The sequence below is a fragment of the Macrotis lagotis genome, chromosome 1 (assembly GCF_037893015.1).
Source record: "Macrotis lagotis isolate mMagLag1 chromosome 1, bilby.v1.9.chrom.fasta, whole genome shotgun sequence".
NCBI classification, from domain to species: Eukaryota; Metazoa; Chordata; class Mammalia; order Peramelemorphia; family Peramelidae; genus Macrotis; species Macrotis lagotis.
In genome coordinates, this window is record NC_133658.1 from 506,555,423 (window position 1) to 506,582,101 (window position 26,679).

Consider the following 26,679-nt stretch of genomic DNA (forward strand, 5'->3'; position numbering starts at 1 on the left):
CACATCCAAGATTCCATAGTCTCCCTCAGAAAGTTGCTCTCATGTTTAATAAATAAATATGAATTCATGAATATATTAAATAAAATTGAACCTAAGAGTTATCTCCCTTGACACAATTCAATTTATACCCTCTTGCATCAAAAAAGTAAGGGTACCCACTCTATGAGTATGCTATTTCCACCAATACTATCCTCTCCTAGCCAGTGTAACCTAGCCCACAGCTTCCTGTGTTGAAATGATAGGAATTCCACATGTGGAATTCACTGATTTTACTTGGGGTTAATCTTTTTTTTTTTTAGGTTTTTGCAGGGCAAATGGGGTTAAGTGGCTTGCCCAAGGACACACAGCTAGGTAATTATTAAGTGTCTGAGACCGGATTTGAACCCAGGTACTCCTGACTCCAGGGCCCGTGCTTTATCCACTGCGCCACCTAGCTGCCCCCTTACTTGGGGTTAATCTTGTGCCATATTGTTCAGACTACATAAAACATTTCTTCCTGAACCTGATATCACTCTCTGACTAGTAAAGTCAAAGAGTCTGTTTATCTTTACACTTTTCTCCAAAGAGGAAGACACCCATGGGTAAGAGAAGTAAAGCTTCCCACAATACAAGGACCAAAGAGTATTCTGTAGAGGCCACCTTGCTCTGCAATTGGGAAATTCATGGAAGAATAAATGAAATCAGTGTCATTTGAGGAATGAAGTATATGGAAAGGAGTGTCCTGAATCATGGTGACAGATTCTCATGGACAGAAACACAGAAAGTTGGAATTAAAGAGGACCTTAGAGATCATTCAGTCAGTCAATCAATCAATCAGTCCATCAAGATTCGTTGCCTACTAAATGCCAGGCATTGTTAAGTAAATTAAAAAATTGACAGTCTTTGTTCTCAAGGAGTTTACACCCTGACCAATTCCTGTAATTTGGCAGATGAGGAAACTGAGTCTCAAAAAGGTAAATGAACATGCCTGAAGTGTATTAGTGGTCAAATAGGATCTTGAATTATCATTGAAATCATTTTATAGCAATCAGTACCATGTCAGGGGCAAGGAGAGAGAATAGGAAGATGTACTACCCAAAGATTCCTTTGGGGAATAGAAAAATCAAAGGGAGCAAGAGAGAACTGTAAAAAAATTGTAATCCTAGGAGAGGAAAGAGGCTGGTGAAAGAGTGACAGGATCGGGGTGGGGTGTGGGGAGGTGCAGGTATTCCAATTGATTGAAAAGTAAGTCTAGGACTTGTGTTTTGATGTGCAAAAATGGTTAGAGCATTTACAAATATTTGGCATAAGGAGAAAATATCACTGGTGGTGCCATGGGTACTCCCATTTCTGAAACTCACATTTCTACAGTATTTTTAAACAAGCATGTGAGAGAGGTAGTACAAGCATATCCCCATTATATAAAAAAACGAAACAGACTCAGAGGGATTATGATATAGTTGCAAAGGACTAAATGGAAGATTTAAACTATGAATTCAATTCTCTTGAATTGCAATTTAGCAGTCAGTCATCATTGACTCTATTCTCTAATATGGAATAGAGAGAGCACTGGCAAAAAATTGGACATATAAAAATACCAATTATAATTAATGGTGCAAAGATAATTTATACATACTTACTTCCTTTCCCCTCCCCCCAAACTTTATGTTAGGGGTATTTTGTAGTAATACCATCTTGGTTTGGAATTATCCCAGAATGGTAACACATAGCTTAAGAGAGGAAGAAATAAGTCATTTGACAGAGGTATTTGGTAAAAAATAAAAAAATAAAAAAATTGTGAAATAGATGAGGTTAGAATTCCTGGGAAAAATTCAACTTTGACTATTCATCTTTTACTTTGGACACAATCTGATCTCACTTAAGTAGGGGGCAATATTTCTATTTGGCAAAGCAATTTGTGGGTCAAACTGAGGTTATCTATGATAGCTGCATATTCACTGGGAAATGAAGCTACTGTCTAAAGGATACGGTACATTTTATTTCAGCAATATATATATTATCTCATATATTCTTATTATATTTAGATATATTGAGTCAAGTAGTTTTTTAATTTCTACCATATTTCTAAATATGTGGAGAGGCAGTAGGAAAAGTTTTGTTTTTCTCATCTGCAAAATAAGAAGGTCGGACAAGATGATCTCAAAGGTTCTTTCCAGCTCGAACATGCTGTGATTTTTATTCAAGAATTCAGATCTCTTCACATGTATAACATGACAAATTGCTTGCCTGCTCAATGAAATGGGGAGGGAGGTGGGAGGGAGAGAGGGAATTTGGAACTCAAAATTTGAAAAGAAAAGTTTCATATGTAATTGGAGGAAAAAAAGAATTAAAATCTCATAATTTCCTGCCCAGTTCTCTGGACATGACATTGCTTACTGCTTTACAATCATCTTAAGAAAACATTTTGTTTCTCTCCTGGCAAATAGACCTAAGAGGTAAGGATGAGAATTTATTTCAACTTTTCCTAGAAGACAGGTCTCATGCAATCTAGTATATAATCCCAGTGTCCTTTATACAATTGTTATTCCTTCAAAAACTCATATAATAAAGCACCTGATCAAACAACTTAATCAGAGACCCCCATTTCACAATGTTAGCACATTTCAGATAAAATGAGACCAAAAATTTCACCCTCCCCATAGCTATTTTTACCTCTGTGACTAACTGCAGGTCATTGACATAGTTCTCTTCAGTAACAAGTAGCTCATGGATATATCCCTGACGTTTCCTTTCTGTAGGTGTCAACATATCCAAAAGATGTAAATCTGCACACCCTGGAAAATACAATGGCAATGGATAATTTATTCAAAGATGCTTAAAAGACTAAGATTATCTGCCTAAAAGGTCACCCCCCTGTTCTTTATTCTCCTGAGTGAGATTACTTTGGTTTGTTCCCTCACCATATTCTCTCTTTAACAAAAACATCAGAAAGAAAGTTATCACTGAAAGAGGACTAATTCTTTGGAGTTTACTAAGGATACAAAGTTTAATCATTAGATAATACACTTTGAACAGAAACACTGCTGGATCATACCAGATCATCCTTGGGAGGGTAAGAGTCTTGGGAGGTAGTCTCAAGTGAGCCTGGGCATCATCTTCATTTCTGGCATTTCAGGTCTAACCTATTTCAGGGTAGTTTCTGAAATTGCTGGGGTTCCCACCATGTTAGGTTCCCACTGATTACTTTGGCTAGAAGATATATTGATCAGGTTCTCACTAACCTGGGTGTTTTTTTGGGAGGCTCAGCATTACCTGAAAGTATCAGATGATTTTTGATATGTGACAGAACCTCAGGACCAGAAGTCACCTCCAACTCCTAGCTTCCCTGGCATATTATTATATTTTCTACATAGGCTATTGTAGAGAATGAACAAAATCCTTCGCTCCCTTCTAGGCTTAGAGAAAGTGTCATCTCTTCCATGAAATCTTCCTTCTTCAAATTTCTTATTGTTCTTAATGTTTCTCTTCAAATGCATTCTCTTTTATATTGTACCCACTTGTATACATTCCCCTAATAGATTAAACCTTTTTTAAGGATTGTGATATTTGTGGCCACAGTATTTAGCAAGGCGCAGTGCCTTGTTTAGTAGGCACTTAATAAATGTAGTGATGAATTCATTTAAATTCCTTTTAAGGTAGCAAGTGGCAAGAGGTGGGTATTTGGATAGCTGCAAAAAGAACTGAGCAAAAGCAGGTGTCATTTTGAATTCTCCTTCCTTAAGATTCATCCACTTATTTCATTGAAAGTTGACTGTAATGTGCTAAAATTCAAATCAGAATGGTCACAAAAATCAGTGTAAACCTTCCTGAAGGCTTATAACACAAACTTTGAGGTAGGACCCATCACTAAATCTTTCTGTTGGCTTTGCAGAATTCCATATCAAGTACTGATGAGTGTAGGGGATAGTGAATACCTTTTATCAAAATTTTTGTTCTGACAATGAATTAGTAAGCAGAAAGTAAGCAACTATTACTCATTTATTCATTTTATTATTTAGGTTTTTGCAAGGCAATGGGGTTAAGTGGCTTGCCCAAGGCCACACAGTTAGGTCATTATTAAGTGTCTGAGGCTGGATCTGAACTCAGGTACTCCTGACTCCAGGGCCGGTGCTCTATCCACTGTACCACCTAGCCACCTCAATTATTACTCATTTAATTCTATAAACTTTAGGTGACATAGTATGTCCCCAGGAACAGTTTAAGATCTTTAACTTTTTTTTTTTGGTATTTTGTAACTCATTCAAATTATAAATGAATGAGTTACAAAATTAACTTCAGACTCAATTTAATTTGTATTTTGAAATTAAGTTTTAGTTGCTATTTGAAAATTTGTATCAGTTTAAATTTCTTTGGCTTAATGAATAAAAATAATTTTCTTTATGATGTGAATATTTCATATTTGCCTAAGAAAATAAAATTCCCTTGTACATATACCAATGATTTCAAATTCAAAAAAATAGATGTTTTTTGAGAATATATTGTGAACAAAGACATTCCAAGCTGGTTACTGTCACCAAGTTTTTTAGACTTCTAACTAGTAGAACTATTCTTAAGTTCTTATTGAAAAAAATAAATTCTACCTGGCTACCTATCCTATTAATACAAATAAGGCTTAGGGAAATAGTTATTATTCTTTATCAAAGAGGAATCCTGCATTACATGATACTATGAATTTTTAGAAGAGCATGTTTTCTGAAAAGTTTTTCAGGATTTCTTGGTTTAGAAAGAAAAATTAAAATGTCAGTAAATGTTGAGGTCTGAAAAGCAGCCACAGAGGTGGGATAGGATACATATATGCCTGCATAAGTGTAGGTACTCACAAATGTGAGGCATCCTATTTGAAAGCTGCTAGTTGGAGTAAATAATCCAACTCTGGGCTTCCCATGGTAACAAGTGAACAGAGAGAACCACAGGATAAAATGGAATATTAGTCCTATTAGAGGCAGCTTGGCATTATGTATAGAGTGCTGACCCTGAAGTGAGGAAGGTCTAGGTTCAAGTACTGCTGATGACACACCGGTTATTTGATTTTGAACAAGTCACTTAACTTGTCGAAACTAGAGAATTCTCCAGCAGAAAAGAGGCCAACACATACTGGCAGAGAAAATTTCTTTAACCCAGAAGTTCACTATACAATGAAATCATAGGTCTAATTTTGATCCCCTTCCCAGGAAAATAAATAGAAATTGTGATTCCAACTTGGAGAAGAAAAGACTAAAGAGCAACTTAATACTTAACTTTCAAGTTCTGAATTTTTTTTTAATTTAACATGTATTTATTAGGCACCTATTATGTACTAAAGCCACTGGATTTACAAAGACAGTTCCTGTCCTCAAGTAGCTTATATTCTCAAGTAGTTTATATCCTGTTGGAGGAAAACCACCTGTAAGTAGGTAAGAAAATATAAAATATATTCAAGACAAATACAAAGTAATTTCAGGAAGTAGGAGGATCAGAAAGGTCTTGTTTAATGGGTGACATTTAAGAAGTTAAGGGATCCAAAAGATGGATATGAAGTCCAAGTGACAGAGGTGATGAAGGCTTTAATCCGGGTGTCGGTTATGTGAATAGAGAGAAGAGTACAGATGCAAGAGATACTGTGGCGGGAGAATCAACAGATCTTGGCAACTGATTGAATAAATAAGAGTGAAGAAGCAAAGATGACTCTGACCTTGTGAACCTGGATGATTACAAAGATAAAATAGCTTTCAACAAAAGTAGGGAAATTTGCAAAGACAGGCTTAAGGATAAAGTTATTTCCTTTGATATGCTCCATGCAAAACTGATATATAAAGATGTGCTTTGGGAAACAAGTAGGAATTGACTAAGAGGAAGAGGAGTTTAAGATAGTTGCCTAACATTTATACGATTCTTTAAGGTTTGCAAAGCACCTATATATTATTTCAATTGATGCAGCATACCAAAGTGAAATCTGCACAAAAGTTTGTTCAGAGTGGCAAGTTCATGATAAACAAATAAATATGGTTAATGGGATCATAGACTTAGAATTGGGAGGAACCTCAAAAGTCACTTATTTTAAATTTAACCCAATGTCTCTTCATTTTTTTTTTTGTTTAGTTGCTTTTCCATTGTGTTTGACTCTTAATGACCCCTTTTGGAGTTTTATAGACAAAGATACTAGAGTGGTTTGCCATTTCCTTCTCCAGTTCATTTTACAGATAAAAATGAGACCGCATTCAGGATCACACAGTTAGAATCTGAGGTGGGACTTGAACTCATGAAAATGAGTTTTCCTGACTTTAGGTTCAGTACACTATCTCCTGGGCTACCTAATTGTCTTCATTTTATAGATAAGAAAATTGAAGCATAATGAGGTCATACAGGTAGTTGTGATATGGAAAACCTCTGACTACAAATGCAGGGTCCTTTCCTTTTTGCCTTCTGTGAATCTACTTTTTACATTGGAATTCCCAAGTATATAAAATTATCTTCTGATTTGGTTGATAGGGTCTTATCAGATTCTTTACAGATTTTCTTAAGACCTGTGCTTGTTCTGTTTTAGTTCATAAGCTGCAAATATCTTTAAACGATCTTTTGATATTTACTGACATGTACTGTCAGTATTTTGTTCATCATTTTGAACAGTGTAAAGAAATCACAAAACCCAAACTGGTTTGACCAGCAAACATTTGATATGCTTGCTGATGCTGTCCAATCCAACATTTTTTAATCCCTATTATGTGCTTAGCACTATGGTAAGCATTGAAGTATAAAGATGGGAAAAAAAAAAGCAAAATGAAACTAGTCCCTACTTTCAACAAATTTGCACATGCTAACCAAGGGCAACATCAAGTTTAAAAAAATGAATTTAGCTGCAAAATTTTACAGCAAAAGATGGTAGTGGGAGATATCAGTGATTGTGGTTGCTTCACAAAACAATGAGAGAGGGGGTAAAAAGTACAGCAGATTTGCACAAGATCTAATTAAACCAATTATTCTAAAAGCATTCTTAGACTGGCTCTGGAGTTAGAGAATCTGGGTTCAAATTTCAACTCTGACACATTATCTGTGTGACCTTTGGAAGTTTGTCACCTTTCATCTTCTCATCTGTGAAATGAAGGAATTCTATAAGATGACCTTGGAGTCAACTAAAAGTTCAGATAAGCAAAACAAATAAATGACACACTGGAGCACCTCTGTCAACATTCCTATAATAAACTTTTATCATTTATGAGAGTGGAACCACCACATTTGGACCTCAGAGACCCCCCAAGATGAAGGTGAAAATGACACTAAAGAATGCCAATTGGAAAAAAACTTTGGACCAGTCCAAGTACACAAAAAAGAAATACATATTGGCAGTACTACAATTTTTAAAGTATTGATTTTAAGGTAGATAACGGGCAAATCCAACAAGTTGGAGAGAAAAATCCCAGACTATTCTCCTAAAATAGCTGATCAAGAGGAATTAATAATTATTGACACAGATCTTTTTTTCATTTCTACAAAACTTTTTATGAGAATGATTCATATGTATGTCAAAGACATTCTTGATAAAAATAAAAGGAATAGGAATGTTTTTATAGATAATTTTCTACAGCAGATTACATCTCAAAGTCTCATGACTGAGAAGTAAAAAGATTACAAGAGCCTTTTGTCTTTATTGCATGGTTTATTTCATCTTGCCACTGGACTTCGATGACTCTGGTTCAGAGTGTTGGTTAGGCTAATGACTTTGTACAGCTCTGCCTCATTTAAATCAATTCACAAGCAAGTCAAAATATCACATATGTGATATCATTGTCCTCTTAAGAGAATAAAGCATAAACAATAACAACATATATTTAAAAAAAACATCTGATTCAGTAGAGTAAACTTCCTTCAAGGTTCTTCTCAAAAAAAACTATCTCCATATATGTTGGGGGGCAGTTAATTTTATTTTTTGCAAAGCAATCAGGATTAAGGGACTTGCCCAAGGTCACACAGCTAGTAGTCAAGTTTCTGAGGTCATATTTGAACTCAAGTCCAACTGACTCCAGAGATGAAGCTCTATCTTCTGTGCTACTTAACTGTCCCCCCACCCCATGTTAAAAGTGTATACACAATTTCATAATATATGTAACCACAGAGATTACTTTACCCTTTCTGGTTATTAATTTCATGCAAGATAAAAAAAAAGAGAGATGTACTTGTCAAAGATATTTGCTGCTGTCATGGAGAATGTTCAGTCTTGAGACTGGGTAGAAGAAAAGTTCCTATAGATAGTGAGGTTTTCCAGATGCTCCTTTCTCTCTGATAATGAATTTATGTAAAAAAAAACCCACCCTTTTTTTCCTTTATATAAGGGGAGAAGTAGAAGAGGGGAAGGAGTTGAGGCTCCTGGGTGAGTAACCTCCAAATGCCTTGTCCCTCAGTCACCTTGGACTATAGAATACCCAAGACCTAAGGCTAGTTTTGAATTACACCACTGATTTAAGCTGAGCATACTCAGCTTAGTGCTTTGCCAGACTCAGACCAAATTAAACATTATCTACTGTCCAAGACGGCTTAAATACAATCTGAATGGTACAGCTGATGAATTTTCTGACAACTTGGTTAAATGCCACCATCAATAAATGAGAGACATTAGAATATGAGTTCTATGATAAGAGCCCCATTTTATTTTTCTACCTGTATCCCCAACAGGTTGCACAAAATTTGTATATAGCAAATGTTCAATTATTGCTTCATTCATTTATTCAAAGACAATTCTTCTTGATATATTAATGTACTTTAGAATGTTTTAAAAAGTAAATGTGTTCCTCATTTTTAAAAAGAAATCACTGAATAGATTATTTCATAAGATTTCTTTTTAAATTAGTTTTTCATAGGAATTTGTGTTTCAATAAATCAGTCTTATAAATAAATAATATTTATAATGATTGTAGCTCATATTTGTATTATGGTTTAAGGTTTGTATAGAATGTAGTGCACATTATCTTATTTGATTATTTGAGATAGGTCCTTGCTAACTCTAACTTTCTTCATTTCTTTCATTCTTCATATATCTTTTTTTATTTTTTATTTTTAAGGGGCAGCTAGGTGGCACAGTGGAGAGAGCACCGGCCCTAGAGTCAGGAGGACCTGAGTTCAAATCAGACCTCAGACACTTAATAATTACCTAGCTGTGTGGCCTTTGGCAAGCCACTTAACCTCATTTGCCTTGCAAAATCCTAAAAAATAATAAAAAATGAAATGTATATTTTTTATTTTTAGTTTTTTTTGTTTTGACAAGGCAATGGGGTTAAGTGACTTGTCCAAGGTCACACAGCTAGGTAGTTATTATGTGTCTGAGGCTGTATTTGAACTCAGGTCCTCCTGACTCCAAGACCAGTGCTCTCTCCACTGTGCCACCTAGCTGCCCCCATTTCTTTCATTCTTGGGTGTATTTCAGTCCTTGTGAGTTGACTAATCTTCCTTTCCTTTTCCATCTAATCTAATATGAGAATGATATTGGTTTGGAATGGATGTAGCCAGTGGAAACTGGGGGGACCTTTACAGTCCTAGATTCTGTTAATAAGTAACTCAATGAGATATAGTGGAAAGAACATCTGACTTGGAGTCAGAAGATTTGAGTTCAATTCCTAGTTCCAGTAGAGCTGTATACCATGGGCAATTTGTTTGACCTTTCTAGGGTTCAATTTCCTCATATTCAAAATGGAGCTCATTCAGCACAATAAGCAACCACAATTCCAGAGGACTTATGATAAAAACATGCTATCTACCTCCAGTTAGAGAAATAATGGTTTTGAGGTGCAATATAGTTTTCCTTCTTTGCTTTCTTCTTTCCTTCCTCCCATACTTCCCTTTTTCTTCCCTCCCTCCCTTTCTTTTTTTTCCCATCCTTTCTATTTGGCTTAGTTACTTCAGAAATTTGTTTTGCATAATTATATATATTTTCAATGAGTTTTGTTTTTCTTGCCTTCTCAATTGGTAGGCTCAAACAAGGGCAAAGGAGGGAGTTTGAAATTGAAAATAAAGTAAAATTGAATTTTAAAAAATGGAAATTATACTAAATGTACCACTTACACTTATTTCACAGGATTGTTGTGAAACTCAAAGGAGATAGCTAGCTAGATATCTATATAGTATGTGATATAGAGATAGATAGAAAGATAGAATTGCTAGATAGGTAGATGGTCTTTATAACCAGATGCTTTATCACAGCATAAAGGTAACCCTAAGTTCTTGAACTTTAATAGGCTTTTCTGTGCTGCAAAAGATTCATGCACAGTCTTAGTAAGGCAAAGTATCTTCTTCCCGAGGAGTCATCTAGCTAAGTAAGAGAAGCTCAACACCAGTATTGGTCACTAGGAAATAAATTCTTTGGCTATGAAATCCAGGACAGTAATATATACTTTTGTCAATTATTATTACTGTTATTATCAATTGAATGGACTTGTGATTTCACTGGTACAGGTAATTCAAAGAGGAAACTCCCTCCAACAATGCACATTGTTACCTGCTAAGAAAAATTAGTCTTAAGAGAGTTGAATGCAACAATGGTGTGGTGATAACAGAGCTGACCTGGAATCAGGAAAGCATGGGTGCAAGTCTTCCTTCTGACTCTGATCTTTCCCTCATTATGTGATCCTGGGAAAATCCTTTCAATTCTATATTATTAATTATTGCTATTATTCTGTAGAAATTATAAGATAAAAACACTCATTTCTCTAAGAATATCAAAATCAATATGAATTGATCACTTGTCAATAAATGATTACTAAAATATTTATTAAATAAATTTGTGCAAGGGACTAAAGTTAAGTGAATATGTATTGAGTTCTTAAGGACATACAAAGAGATGGTCTCTGATCTCCTAGTTGGAAAATAAAAAAATATACAAATGAAAAGTTAACAATACAAAGTAGCATTCATTAAGTACCAAGTATGGCTTTTAAAATTTCTATGAAATCAGAGATTACTGTAAGAGTATTGTTTGTATATGTATATACATTGTATATGTGGTGGGGGTGGGGGTGTTCCAATTGAATCACCCCACTCACTTCAAGTATCTAACAAGATAATTCTAGTACAATATATTTTTTCTGGAAAAATACTTATTGAATCAATAAATCAATTAAAGGCATTAAAGTAGGTGTGAAAAAAACTTTAATCAGTAAAAGCTTATGGATGAAAGGAAATGACTTCTATACAAGATATGTATTGAGATTGATTGGCTGAAGAAATTTTGTATGGTCCCATGGGCCTAAGATAAAACATCAAACAAGTTTGGATCTGAGTCATGGGTCAGACTGGGGAGAGCAATTTAGCTCAAGGAATCACTTGGGGAGCAAGGAGAGAGAAGGAGCTTCTCTCATTCCTCTACCTGATCCACTTGACCAGAAAAATGATCTTATGAACTTCAAAAAATTGTCAGATTTCTGATTTTCCCAGGGCATCCTAGCAGTGTTCCTGGAACAACTGATAACAGTGCCTACATCAGAATCTGAAAACAAACTAAATACATTAAAAGAAGCTTTCCAATCCTACAATGAGAGCAAGAAGAAAAAGAAAAGAAAGAAAACTGCACTGTATCTAAGGGGAACTTCATGAGAGTTCCACAAAGGGAGAAAAGGCCTTTCAGCAAAAGTTGTTCTGAAAGCTGTAATTTTTATATCACTTTGCCATCTGTGCTCTCAAGTGCTCACACTCCCCTGGACTCTGTATGTACTTTCAGGAGGATGTGCTCAGTTTGGGAAGTATGTCTTCTACCTACTGTTCTTACTTCTTCAATCTAATAAATAATACCTTTATCTAAAAGCTGCTTGGCTAGTTTATATCAACAAATGATCAATGAAGGAGGCATTCTGGTGAAAGAAAGACAGCAAACTATAGTAAAAAAGAATCCAACAGCCCCTAAGGGTTATGCTTAGAACTTAGCTGCCTTATGGTGACCCAACTGGCTAGTATAGAGGTTGAGGAAGTGGGCTAAGGATTGGGAGAATGAACATAGAACATAGAACATAGAACATAGGAAAGCTTCTTGGAAAAAGCAGAACTTGAGCTAGATCCTTAAGCTGTGTAGGATTTGGACAGATAAAAAAGATGAATCTCTACTGCATGAGGAAGAATGGTTCGAGAAGCAGTTAGGTGGTGCAGCGGATAGGGCTGGAGTCAGGTAGACCTGAATTCAAATCCTTCCTTGGATATGTACAAGTCACTTACCCTCTCCTGCAACAGCTTCCTCAACTGTAAATTGAGGATAATAATAGTTTCTACCTCTCATTTGATCCTTTATGAGACTCAAATGAGAAAATTTGTAAAGTACTTGACAAAGTGTCTGGTACATAAGACAATAAATGTTTCCTCTCTCCCTCCCTTCCTTTCTTCTATCCTTTTCTTCCTTTCTTCCTCTTTTCTTCTTTCCTTTCTTCCCTCCTCCCTCCCTCCCTCCTTTCCTCTCATCCTTTCTTTCTTTCCTTTTTTCCTTCCTCCCTTCCTTCAACAAAATGGCAATTTTGAGAAATGCAAGATATGCTTGAGAGACAGACACTACAACAGCTTGACTGGTACAAAGGGAAACTCCAAGAATATTAAGACTAGAATAGTAAGTCGGGACAGACTGTGGAAGGTCAAAGTTTGAACTTTTTATTGGAAGCAATGGAAACAAAAGATTTATGAGGAATGAAAATATTGATACAGAAACAGGACATGGACAACAGAAATCAATGTCAATAAGTCTAACACTCTCATTTAAACTCCTGTATGGAGGAAAGGTTGCAAGGCTATAACACATGATTCCTTAGATTACTGGCTACTTCCAAAGTCAATGCCCAAATCCTGTGTGACTGTCTGAGGTTAGTTAGAGAACAATCTTGAGAAACTAAAGGGTCTTCAGAGAATCCTGAGGAAAATTGAAGTCCCTTACATGGCTATGATTAGATTAAGGTGTCCTTGAAGGTTCAAATTACATTGATCTTCTTCCCAAGGTATGAACTCTTGAAAGGACTGATAAAATTATTCTCCCACTGGGAATTTTCTAGACTAAGAGGTAGTTCAGATTTAAAAATAGCAACAAGCCTTCCTCTGACTTGGACCAAATTAAAGGGTTAGATTTGCAGGCCCAGAGGTTTCAAAGTCCCTCATTAATGCAAGCATGTTAGTTAAAATTAGAGTTTCCAAAGTCTAGTGGTAGTGTACCATGAATGGATATAGGGTGCGTGTGTGTGCGTGCGTGCGTGCGTGCGTGTGTGTGTGTGTGTGTGTGTGTGTGTGTGTGTGTGTGTGTGAGAGAGAGAGAGAGAGAGAGAGAGAGAGAGAGAGAGAGAGGGCAGAGGGACACAAAAATAGTTGGAGAAAGAAATAAGAAAGAAGAAGAGAGAAGCAAGTTAACCCCTCAGAAAAATGCACTGATATGGAGACAGAATTTGGGGAGACAATATACTCACTTGCTAAGAAATTAACTCCCTTAGCCAAAACATAGCATCATTTAAAAAGATATTAGTAATTGTCCTGTTTAGGCACTTAATAGCTTATTCTTTGCTGGCAAGACCATAAAATGTAATCATAAGAAATAAAGGACTGAGCAATTCAATAAATTTGTGGTAGGTTTATCATAGAGCTTTTCAGAGGCTTGCCAAAAATATTCCGTAACACATGATATGTAGAAGCTTTGCAAACTCCCTTTTCCTTTCTAGCTACCCATCTATCAGTCACGAGAAACCCTGGGCAGTTTCACTCCCAACAGTGAAGAGTTTACACTGAAATCTGGTCCTGTGGGTCAATCTACTTGCTCTGATACAGGTGACAGCCCTAAAAAAGCAAAGGGATTGCAAAAATTTCTTGAGCAATAGGGGGGAGAGAAATCAATTATCTTTAATAAATATCTTACTATCTAATATCTAGCTGTCTAAAGGTTAAGTAATCATTTCTCTTTCAATCTATGAAAGAATGTTTCCTGATAATCCAAAATTCTTTTCTTAATAGAGTATTGAAAGCAGAAAGTTATCAGATATCTTTATTTTAGGATTCTCAGCACGGATTTAGTTCCCTCACTTTCTCTACCTCAAATCCTCATCTCTTAAAATCCCAAGATAACAATACAAGTCAATTTTTTTTAATCTCTCCCACAACAGGTCAAAGTTCTCCAGGATTATAAGGAAGAAAAACCAAAGCTGTCTCAGTTAATTTAATTAAAGATATGCTCTGCAGAAATCTACAAACTCATATGGTGATTCCTGTTATTGAGTCACTGAGAAGAACAGCAGTTTGTTTAATAGAATTTTAAAGTGAAATCAATTCTATAGAATGAGTGGGTGGTTCTGTGGTTCCAGGATCACAATATGGTACAAAGAAAGACTCTTCAAAGAGAACAATATTCTAACAATTCAATTTGTGCATAAATCAAGAAATTGATTTCTAATATAGTCTCAAGGAGTAGATAAATGAAACAACTCCCTGCCATAGCAAAGAGGAGAGGGAGTACACAGTACAGAATATTGTAATCATTGTCAGATGTGATCACTGTATCAGATGGTTTTGTTAAATTGTTCAGTCTGGAGAAGGATTAAAAGGATAAAATGATAAAGGTATCTATAAAAAGGAATCTTTTTAAAAAGGTAATCTGATTAGCAAAGCTGATATTTTATTTTTGTGGCTGCTAATAAGAAGGGACAGTTCAAAGAACTTATGTCTAATGTCTATTCATTTTTTTGCTCCATCTGAATACAGTAATAAATTATTTTAATATTTCTGTGTCTCTCCAAATAGGAACAACCAATTCTAAGGATAACTAAGATACATAGCTAGATAGGTTATATTTTCTTTATAGGGTTGTTTTAGGGTTGGGTTTTTAGTTGCTTGTTTTTAGGTTTTGACTGAGGGAAATTAAAATCTCCTACTATTATTGTGTTACTATTAATTTAGTCTAACTTTTCTTTGAAGAAATTAGATGATATGCCAATTTAGTACATATTCATTTAATCTTGTTATTTTTTATTGCCTGTGTTACAAAGTCCTGTTTGTCTCTTTTGAGTTTATCAATTTTTATTATTATCTTGGGAAACTTATTTACAGGAATTATGCAGTAAACCTTTTTTTGTGGAATTAAATTTTTTGAAATAGAAATAATTATTCCTCAGTACTGGTTGTGCAAGCCTGGAGTTTCATATATTGAATTTCAAAAATATCACTGGGACACTAACAAGATATTATTTGCCTAGTCCCAACTCCATGAAACAAAATTCTTTCTTTTTCTTTGCCCCCATCCCCTATAAGTTAAAATCTTTACCTCTAATATCATTACATAGCTAAGGTAAGCCTTGGCTGACACCACCTCCCTCAGTGTCTTTTACCCTCTCATTGGAAGACTGGAGGTGGCAGCACCTCCCCAACTCCTCCCGGTGCCTTCCTTTATAGAGGGCGGAAATTGGGCTTTTTGACTCACATCACTCTGCATCTGCTGCTCTGCCTTGGTTCCATGAAGAAAGATGCCTGCGTTCCACCTGTGCCTCCGACACCTCCTTTTGTGTGTTGTCTTTCCCTTCCCCACATTAGGTTTTAAGTTTGAGATCAGGGACTACCTTTCTTTTTTTATTAATTGTATTACTTGGCCTATAGTAGGCACTTAATGTTTACTGAATTAACCAATTCTACAAAGCTTTTTTTGTCTTAAACCTCGTTTCCTTTCCCTAAGAGCCCAGAATAAGCTCCTTAAATTAATATGTATATATATATATACATATATATATATGTATATATATATATATATAATAAATTAAAGAATCTCAAACCATGAAGAATTTTGGGAATAGTAGTGAGAGATCTTTTTGCAGTCAAAGAACATCTTTTAAATTCAAAGCATTCAATAAAACCTCAAAGCTCTTAGGTATTCTTCCAGTTAATAAAAAAATAAATAGAATTCATTACAGAGAGAGAGTAAAGATAAAAATTTCCTCATCTCAAAAACCCATAATGACACCTTTTATCTCAGATATCTTTAAACCAATTAATCAGTAGACGATATCTAATAAAGAGTAAAAATCATTTCTGTTCCATAACCATAATCAGTTGCTATGAATTTAAAAAGCATGTATTGTACTAAGGATTAAGGATGCAAATCAATCAATTAACTGGCATTTATTAAGCATCTATTATGTGTGCTAGACACCTTGTTGGGTGTACCAAAAAAAAAAAATAAAACATAATCCTTGTAACCAAGAAAATGAACATTTATAAAAGAGAGATACAAAACACACAAATAAAGAACCTAAAAGAAGAATATGATAGGGACAAAAAAAAAGTACAGTAAGAAAGAGAGATCATTTTTTTCCTAGGGAGAAGAGAAAAAAATCAGAAAAGTCTTCTTGGAGGAAGTAGTGTTATCTGAATTGGGTCTGGAAGAAAAAAAGGATTTTTAGTAGGTCAAGATGATGGGGATGTGTTCTGAACTTGGAGAGAAAAATGATCTGTATTAATGTTCAAGGAAGGTTAGTATAGAACAAGATTAAGGAATGACTAGTAAGTTGGAAGTAAGGTCTATTTTTTCTTTTGTCTTTGTATTGTCAGTGACTAGCAAAAACCCTTTTCATATAATAGACAATCAGCAAATACTAAATGGATTAAATTGAACATAGAATACACGAAGAGTAATGAAGAATAGATGAAGTAATGCTGGAAAAGTACAATGGAGCCAGATTGTTGGGTGGGTGTTATAAATGGCAATTCAATTTGCATTTTTATTTGATAAGCAATATGAAGCACTCAAATTTTGCTGTTGTTGAGCAGGGGAATAAAATAGTCAGAATTCTGTATTAGGAAGCTTCTTTTTGGGGGCAGCTAGGTGGTGCAGTGGATAAAGTACTGGCCCTGGAGTCAGGAGTACCTGGGTTCAAATCTGGTCTCAGACACTTAATAATTACCTAGCTGTGTGGCCTTGGGCAAGCCACTTAACCCCATTTGCCTTGCAAAAACCTAAAAAAAAAAAAAAGAATCCAGGAAGCTTCTTTTTTTAGTTTTGTGGAAGATGAAGTGAAAAAAAGATTAAGAGTGTAATAAGAGAGACTATGGAGGCTGTGACAACTATTTAGATAATATAGGAAAAGGGCCAGAAAGGAGGGAAAGGGCATAAGATATGTCATAATAAAATCAATAGGACTTGGCAATTGTTTAGGGGGTGAGGAAAAGGAAAGGATTAAAGAGAGTGCTGAGATTTTTAACACGATTGGAACTCCAGAAAGATGATGAGTTTGAGGTATAGGTGGGTTTTCTAGTGAAGATGTCCAGTAGGTAACAGGAATTAAAAGGATTGAAGGTCAAGGGAGAATTTGAGACTAGCTTTAGAGTTGAGAATCATCTGCAGAGAGATCATTGGAACCAGAGGCATGGATAAATTTGCCAGACAGTATGTAGAGAAAGAGAACTTTGGGAGGCATTCACACATAGGAAGGAAAAAGGCTAGTGAATTAGTGAGACAGAGGATTAGATAGCTAGGTGGTGGGAGAAGTAAGAAAGAATGGGGTCCTAGAGGTTAACCCAGAAATGGAGAATAATCAAATGTCAAAAGGTATAGAAAACTCAGCGAGAATAAGAGCTGATGGGGAAAAGCCCCATTGATTTGATGAATAAGAGATCATCGATGATTTTGCTTGAGGAATAAAGAATTAGCAAGGAAGACACAGTAAAGCTAGAATATTTTCTCTATAAGTTTAACAGTAAAGATATACAGTACAGGACAAATACAAGATTAAAGCATTAAGGATCAGAAAGCTCACAACCCTGTGAGGAAGTTGTTCTTATCATCCCCGTTTTATAGATAAGGAAATGGAAACTCGGAGAGATTAAATAACTTGGTCAAGGTCATACAGGTCAGGGCTGTCCAACCTTACTTTTAAAAAGTTTTCATTGAGATTTCTCTCTCATCGCATTCAACTTAGATCAGTGTATACCAGGGAAACAATGTAAAGACTAACAGACTGCCTTCTGTGGGGAGTGGGGGGGGGGGGGGAGCAAGATTAGGGGGAAAATTGTAAAACTCAAAATAAATAAAATCTTTAAAAAGGAAAAAAGTTTTCATTGAAACAACAGACAATATATTTTGATTTGACATTTTAGTGAGAGTTCTGTGGTAGCTCAGCTTCATTTACTAAAGCATTTAGTAAACCCACAGGTTGCAATGTGGACAACCTTGCTATAGATAATGAGTGCCGGAGGTTGAAATTGAACCTGAGTCTTTCTGACAATAGGCCCAGTGCTCAATCCATTAAAACCATCTTTCAATCATTTTTCAGTAGGGTATGACTCTTCATGACTCCATTTGAGATTTTCTTGGCAAAGATACTAGTTTGTCATTTTCTTCTCATGCTCACTTTACAGATGAGGGCACTGAGGTCAACAGGTTAAATGACTTGGCCAGGGTCAGACAGCTAGGAACTATCTGAGGCCACCTACCTATCACTGTTGCACCATCTAACTTCATCAGTGCCCCAAAGCTTGGGTCATAACCTTTTCAGGCTAACAGTGAAGGTCACTCTTCCTTTGAGACTACCTTTTACTTTATATATCTTGTTCAACCAATAGAAAGTGAGGTCAGAGACCATGCTTTAACTTTCCTCTGTAATCTCATTGTTTAGCACTGGCACATAGTAATTTCTTACATGTTTTGACAGGGGTCAAAGTTGCCTTGTTGAAATGATTGACTTTGAAGGGAACAATATAAAGGCAGAATAACTGTGATGGCCTGAAGATAGGTCTTAAAGGGAGGTCCAAGGAGTCCCCTAAGACTCATTCAGGGGGTCCATGAAATCAAAACTATTTTTCTAATAATATTATTCCTTTATCAACTACATATCTGCATGAGGCTGGATTTTCTTCTAATATTTCAACCAAAAGTACTTATTGCAACAGATTGTATGCAGAAGCATATTTGAGAATTCAGCTGTCTTCTATTATGACAGCCAGACATTAAAGAGATTTGGAATAATAACAAAATAATGCCACTCTTCTCAATAAATTTTTTTCTTGAAAAAATTATTTTTCATAAAAATGTTATATTTGCATATAATGGATTTGTGATTATTATTTTTAAATGAATTATTTTTTAAAATTTACCAGTTTACACTTTTATATGGTAAATACTGATATACAACTCATGAAAAATAAAGCCCTTTGGGGTCTTCAATAATTTCTGAGAGGATAAAGGAGTCTTAAAGATTCAGAAATTGAAGAACCAGTCATCTAGAACAGATATTGAGGACCTAGAGATCATGATGTTGTGGAAGAAAAGATCTGGAGGAATAAAACAGTGGAAAAGGACCAAGGACAGGAAACTGCACAGAAATGAGAATTTTAGGGTTCTAGATAAGGTTTAAGTGGTGCTGATAAGGTTTAAGCAGGGACCATCACTGTGGTCATGAAGGAGACAGAGGTCATAGGAAAGGAGAAATTGGAATATTATGTTAGAGAGGTTATGAAGGTGAATACTGAAGTTATCAAAGATGATGACTTACAGTGAATGACAAGATTGTAGATAAAATTATTCTTGTAATTTCTGGGGTGGTGAAACAAATCATGGGCCAAACACTCAATTCTTCTTATTCCCCTAAAAACACTTCTCTGAAACTATCTCTGTCAAGGCAGCAGGAGACCCCTATGACAACCTTTTCCCTTCCATAATTGGTCATTATCTAGGAGAAATATGGTTCACCTTCTCAGGTGACTTGATTTAATTCATGTTGTCTTCTCAGTGGACACAATGTGTTTAAAGGCCTTCTTTCTTAAACATAAAAAAATGTCATTGGACTTCTAATCTAATGGTAGAAGAAGACAAACTTTAAAAAAAAAGATACTTTTCATATTCCTGATGAAAACAGAAGAATAAAGAATAATAAACAGTACCTATTTGTGCCATTCATAATACTAAGTAATTTACAAATATTATTTAATAACTCTTTGCATCATCTTCTACGGGATGTAGAATTCAAAGTGGCCAATGTTTTCTTCAACAAAACTGCACAATTTACCCTTCCCAAACATTGAAGAATCCAATTTATTTACTTACATATGATGTCCAATGTCTTTTAATTCTACATGGTTTAGAATACCCTTTAAAAAAATACCATCTTACAAAAACACTTTCCAACTTGGAATTACATCAATGATATCCTTATGCTGTTTAGATAAGCCCCTGTGATATGTATACTATACATAGCATATACTTCTGCCCTCTCAAACCAGGACCAAATACTGTGATACTTAAATGAAGAATTCACAGCTATGAAAGTCAAGATCTTCATTCAAATTTCTTAGTTCCTTCTTCTTTCTCTAGAGCAGAAAAGTTTTTATTGCATCAAAAATTATAATCAATTTATAATTAAGAAGCATTTATTAAATGTCCCTTATGTCTTAGGTGATAGGAATAAAGACCAAAACAACTCCCCCAAACCAAAACCAATACCTGCCTTCAAGGAGCTTACATTCTAGTGGAGGAGAGAAAATAGCCATATAAAATATTCATGAATCTTTATTTTTTTAAACCAGATCTGGATTTTTTTGGAATAGATAGAAACTACTAAGGTACTTTTTCTTTATCAATACAGATCAGATTTTTCTCTGTGATTTAGAATACAGAGATTTAAAAAGTTAATTGAAACATTGAAAAGTTAAAAGACTTATTCAAGGGCACATAACCAGTATGAGTCAAAGGTGGAACCTGAACCTAGGTCTTCTTTACTCTGAGGTCAGCTCTCTATCCACTACACCATGCTGCTTTTGATATAAAATAAAACAGGTCAATTTGGGGATAAAGGACATCAGTAGTCAGGGAGATGAGGAAAAGATTTTCTATAGGAGTCAGACTTTGAGTTGAATCTTGAAAGAAATGAGACCCCAAAAGATAGAGGTAAGGAAGGTTGATGTTCCAGAGATAGGAGACAATCAGTGCAAATATAAAGAGAGAGTTCAAGTATTTTATATGAAGAACAAATCTTACTGTTCTTAAGTTTTTAAGATTCAGTTTTGGATGGATCAGAGAATGAGGGGTGGGGGAGAAAATGTTTAACAATTGGGACCAGATTATGAAAGGTTTTAAATGGCAAACAGAGAAATTTAGATTTCATTTTAGATACATTTTATCATGGAAGGGAATGACACGGTCCAATTTCCACTTAAGGAAAATCCCTCTAGCAGTTGTGTGGAAGATGGGTAGGAGAGGCAAAGAGATCAAATCGAGATTATTGCAAAAATCCAGGTAAGAAGTGATGGGGACCTGAACTAGAGTGATAGTCATATGAGTAAAGAGAAAGAAGAGATGAGAAGAGATGACACTGAGGTAGAGTTGACAAAATTTGGCAACTGACTGAATATGCAGAGTGAGAGTGAAAAAATGAGGACGATACCCAGTTTCATACATTAATTTAAAAGAAAATTAATTTCCCAAACAGACCCAGACACATTCAATGATTTAAATGACTTTTTTTTGCTTAATAAAGTCGTCAAGGAAACACTTCATAGTCTGAAATTCTTGGAATAAAAAAAAGACATTTAGTAATATTTTATTTATTCATTTAAAAGTAGAATGATTTTTTTTCACTAATTGATCACATTTTCATGATCAGGTTTTAAAATTCTAAGAACACAATTAATAGAAGCTGTAGTATATGATTCCAAAGTATAGACAATATGGACACAAATCTGGAATGGCAATAAAAAATTTAAAGCATGTGACCAAGGTGTAAAATAAGCGTGTGTTTAAGTCATATAGTACAAGATCACCAAAGAGCTTAATTTTATATTCTTAAAAAAAAACTTTACATAGTGATAACCACTATTATTGATATATATATCCCACTATGAAAACACATTAATTATATCATTCCTAAACATACAGGAGAGGTAAAAGAGGAAGAGTGGAGATGGGAAGTTGGAAGGTATGATTCTACATGTCAAAGGGCAAAATTTCAAACATATTTGAATAATTTGTCCCTTTAACAGAGGTGTTCTCCTGGGGTACTACTATTGCCAGTATCACAAACACAGAATAAGGTCTAAAATACTAATTTTTCATTGTGGCTACTGGGCATTCTCCTTCCTAAGAAGTTATGGTCAAAATTTATTTTTGTGGGAAAAATATTTAAAATTTAACTATTTTTTCAACTTTACTCCTTCAGGCCATAAAGAGTGAGGAGAAGTGAGCAGGAAGACTATGATAGTGTGAAGCTTTAGGACTCTTAGGAAGCAGTGGGGCTTCCTAGAGAAGTTTCTACCCTCTAGAAGTTGGCAATGGTTGTTCAAGAACCTATGGAACTTATTTTTGATTCAGCTATCAGTAAGGGAGAAACAATAAAATGATAATCTAGATTTCCCATTGGTCCTAGGAGTACAGAAGACTTTAGTTATATTACAGGGGTCTCAGTTTCTATCATCTATAAAATGAGGTGAAGACTTAAGACTACCTACCTCATGGAAATGTGAGGAAAGCACAATAATGTGTTTAAGCACTATTCTCACTCATCTTTGTATCCTCAACAGCACATGATAAATATCAGTCAGATGAATAAATGTTAGAAGTCAAGTAATCAAGGCACATATGCAAAGATATATTGCTATCATTGCAGCAAACATATTCTTGGGACCATCATCCTAGGGAAGTACAATGTTGACACTGGCTCACGTGAATGGTAACTTAAATATGCATAGCAACAGTAGTCTGGTAACAGATCTGGAATGAGGATAAAATAATGTTGAGTGGTGGGTATATCTCTTTCTCTATTTCTGTCACAGTCAACAAGTAGAGTAAAATACTATTAAATAACATGGCTTCTTGTTATATAGACTTAAATATGCTACTACTCAAATCACACACACACTCCCCAACACAACTATAACAATACAACATATAGCACTGCCAATTAGGTTATTAGTTCTAATACTTTATATCGTAATTACAATGGGGTTGGTTTCGACTGTCTAAGTGTAATCTTTTTTGCATATTAAGTGAACTCCTGGGGATGCGAACTCAAATATGACTTGAAGATGAAGTTGTAAGATGTCACCCAAGAGAATTTGATTAAATCTGAGTTTCAAACTGAGCAAATAATCATTAGTAACCAGGCAACAGCCTATGTTTGCACCATTAGTTGTTTGATTCACCATTCTTTGCCCAGTGGTAGATTTCAACAGCAAGAAGACAAAAGCATGTGGATCTAACCTTTATATGAAGAATTTAATTATCTACACATGAAGTTAATTGTAAAGCCTGTATTACAGTTGTTAAAGCTGCAGATTTTATATAGTTATATATTTTACATTCATAACCATTAAAATACTGAGTACAGGTTAATGAGTGGGAGCATCCCTCATTATCTGCACCACAAATGGAAAAGGGATCCTTTTAACACTGTCAGCATAGAATTTCAGAAGAAAAGGAGACATAAAAACATAAGATAATGAAATATCAAAAGTCATTAGTAGAACTGATATATTGTGCTTGAGACACTTTTTTTTTCTTTTCTTTTCTGTGCTGACAGCACCAGGCATTTTAATAAGAACTTTAGACTAATGTTTAAAAGACAAACATGCTTTGGCTACAGAACAGCTACTACATAAAGTGGACTATATGCTCCATTTAATATTAATCTATATAAATTCCACAGTCTAGTTAAAAAATGTAAACACTGGAAATTAATTGCAGGGATATTTCTATACATTCTTTCTTGTCAAGATAATCACTTGTTCAAAAGATGTCATTCCATTGTCATAAAAGAGTAATTATAATAAAACTTCATGTTACAGAGACTAAAAAGAGATTGGGGGGTGTTCATGATAATAGCTACCTAGATGTAGTTTACTGATTTGTGATAAGAAAATATACAATACCTTCCCCCCTCCCACCCCAGGGGACAAAAGAAACCCCAATGAGATAAATCTGAGACAAAACAAAACTACAGATACTTCCTTATGGAGCTACAGGATAATTGTGCAAAATAAAATTAACGTAGTCTGATTACAGTATCATCTTTTGCCATGAAAGGCAATTGATTTCATCTGTACAGGATATAGAACGTGCTTAACAAGGTACCTGATAACATACAAAAAACAAGCACAAAATTCCTTATTTCTGTTTAATTGGTCACATTCTTAATTTCCTTAAAACTCGATCTAACACCTGTACCTTTGCAATAGAAAAACAAAACAAAAAGACATTTTGATCAGTAACACTGGACAAGATGGAAAAAAAAAGTCTCAGATTTATGGATATTTGGAACATTTTTAATAGCACATGCAGCATTCCTTGATAGTGGGTCTTTTTGCAAAACCAAAATAGTAAAGAAGTAGTTTAATTTATATTTTTTTTCTATGAAAAGGCTAAAATATACATTTAAAAAATAATTTGAAAACTATTGAAAACACCTGTGCAAAGGTGGGGAAAAAAAAAATCAGTTCCAGTAACTACGAAAGCCACAAAAGGACCCACTATCCTGTGTATTTTTGTAATTTTTGCTTCTATATCTGTAAATAATAACTCAAACATTGCGATCACATGCAACTAATGTAAAATGAGGTAAACTGCTCTGCAGTGTGTTCTTCTACTCAGAAGGCAGTAGATGATCATGCTGGAAGTCACATGATCAAGGCTGCATCTCCCATCATCCCTCTGGGCAGTGATATGGGATAGTGGGTCTCTTTGAGGACTTTCAAGCCTGAGTGGGGGATGGACAACATATGATTCCTAGAAAAAGGAGGAAAACAACACATAAGCAAAACAAAACAATGAGCAAAATTCAAGCTAGGAAAATGAATCAGGCATGTAAACAGCGTGGTGCCGAAATGATTAAAAAAAAAAAGGTAACATGCTATAAAGGGGATGGAACTAAAAAATAAAAATAAAAATAAAAAAAACAAAAACCCACAAAATAAGGTTTTGCATAATGGAAGGTCTTCAAAGAGACTTGCAAATACAGCAATGGTGCTAGCTTTGAGTTCTGCAAATGATAGCAGAATCATAGCAATGCTGCATGTTTTACTGTTAAGATATCACAGAGCAATGGAGCCAATAAAATTACTTACATTGCTGGCTTGGGTCCATGTCTGTTGTCATTTTCACATAATTGGATGGGAAGAGTCCCACTTGTCCATTGACTTCTCCTTTCCACCAATCAGGGTCTTCCTTATTTAGAACATTGATGATCTGGCCTTTGTTGAATGCCAGCTCATCATCATTCTGGGCAGTGTAATCGTACATACCAATCACTTGGCACACTGTAAGATAAATGAATAGGCTTAGGGGGCAATACCGATCAGGGATCAATGAGTTCAGAGTCGGGAGGTAGCCTAAAGATCCATCTACTATGAAACCTCTTCTTTTTACAGATACAGAAACTAAGGCCCAGAGAGGTTATGGGATTTGTCCCAAGAACTACCTGGTGTTCTAATCCAGCTCTTCTGCCTCTAAATCCTTTTTAAGAGCCTGCTATGTGTCAGAATCAGGAGATACAAAGAAATGCAGGAAATAGTCTCTGCTCTCAATGAAGTCACAATGTAATGGGGGAGACCACATGCAAACAATTATGTACAAATAAGACAGAATCACACATATTAATAGCCTGATTTTTTTTCTTTTTTAAAGTAACAAAGGTAGCATGCTACAAAGGGAAATGGAACTTAAAAAAAAATCAAAACTCCACAAAAATTAAGTTTTACATTATGGAAGGTCTTCAAAGAGACTTTTGCAAATTCAACAATGATTTTAACTTTGAGTTCTGCAAACTATTTATGTAACATCATTTTAATATTGGAAAAGAGTTTCAGCTGAGATTACTAAATCATCTTATCCCAGAAAGAAGAGATCCCAAAGAGAACTCTTGAGACTGCCACAGTGAGAGAATGATGCTAGTGTCTGTTATTCCACAGTTGTGAAGTAAGCAGTGATGGTTAGAGATGACTCTGGCTGGAAGCTTTCAAGACTGATAGGTCCATTAGTGAAATATTCAAAGGTCTTTGCATTGTTTGTTATGCTGCTTATGAATTACATACCCAATGACACCAAGTTTTATTTAAACCTGTGAGATTAAAGATTGATACTAAAAGAAAATATGTAGCAAAAGAAATTTCTCCAGTTTTATAAACCAATGTAGAGACTCAGAAAGAACTGAATAATGAGTTATTATAGAACATACCCCTTGCCTGGCTTAGAACTGAAGAAAATAGTAATTAGAGAGTTGACATGCTTGTTAGGTAGTCTAGTGATCCACATAAGATAACTTAGGTTTAACAAATACACACACACACACACACACACACACACACACACACACACACACACACAGAGCTTCTAGAGCAGAGAATGTTTCATTTTTTACAATTGTAGCCCTAGTTCATAAGACTGTACCCAGAACTTACTAAATGCTTGTTGAATGATCTGAATTATCACAGCATTTCATTCAAACTTTTTACAGTAATCATACTCAGGGGCAACTAGGTGGCATAGTGGATAAAGCACCAGTCCTGGAGTCAGGAGGACCTGAGTTCAAATCCAACCTCAGACATTTACTAATTGCTTTAGCTGTGTGACCTTGGGCAAGTCACTTAACCTCAATGCCTTGCAAAAACAAAAAACAAAATCAAAAACAGTAATCATATTCTATTTTGCAATAGAACGATTTGTAGCTTTTCTCACCATATTTTATTGGAGTATAAATGCCATAAAAGCAGCAATTGAGTTTATTCATCTTTGTATCTTAT

At 35.1% G+C, this 26,679-nt stretch overlaps 1 protein-coding gene across 10 annotated transcripts in view; it reads right to left on the bottom strand.

The window, feature by feature from the left end:
• The window catches only part of ITSN1 (intersectin 1), a 322,258-nt gene that overhangs the window by 76,457 nt on the left and 219,122 nt on the right, over nt 1-26,679 (bottom strand). For 9 of the 10 annotated variants that reach the window (XR_012474001.1, XM_074214064.1, XM_074214063.1 and 6 more), the window contains 2 exons: nt 25,006-25,197; nt 2,653-2,774 (listed from right to left, as the gene is read on the bottom strand). Coding sequence is in view for 9 of the 10 variants with exons in the window: in XM_074214064.1 (XP_074070165.1) it covers nt 2,653-2,774; nt 25,006-25,197 (314 nt within the window). In the remaining variant the exon portion in view is untranslated. Of the gene's footprint in view, nt 1-2,652; nt 2,775-23,134; nt 24,668-25,005; nt 25,198-26,679 lie in introns of those variants that run through there. The other variant, XM_074214066.1, reaches the window with a different exon arrangement.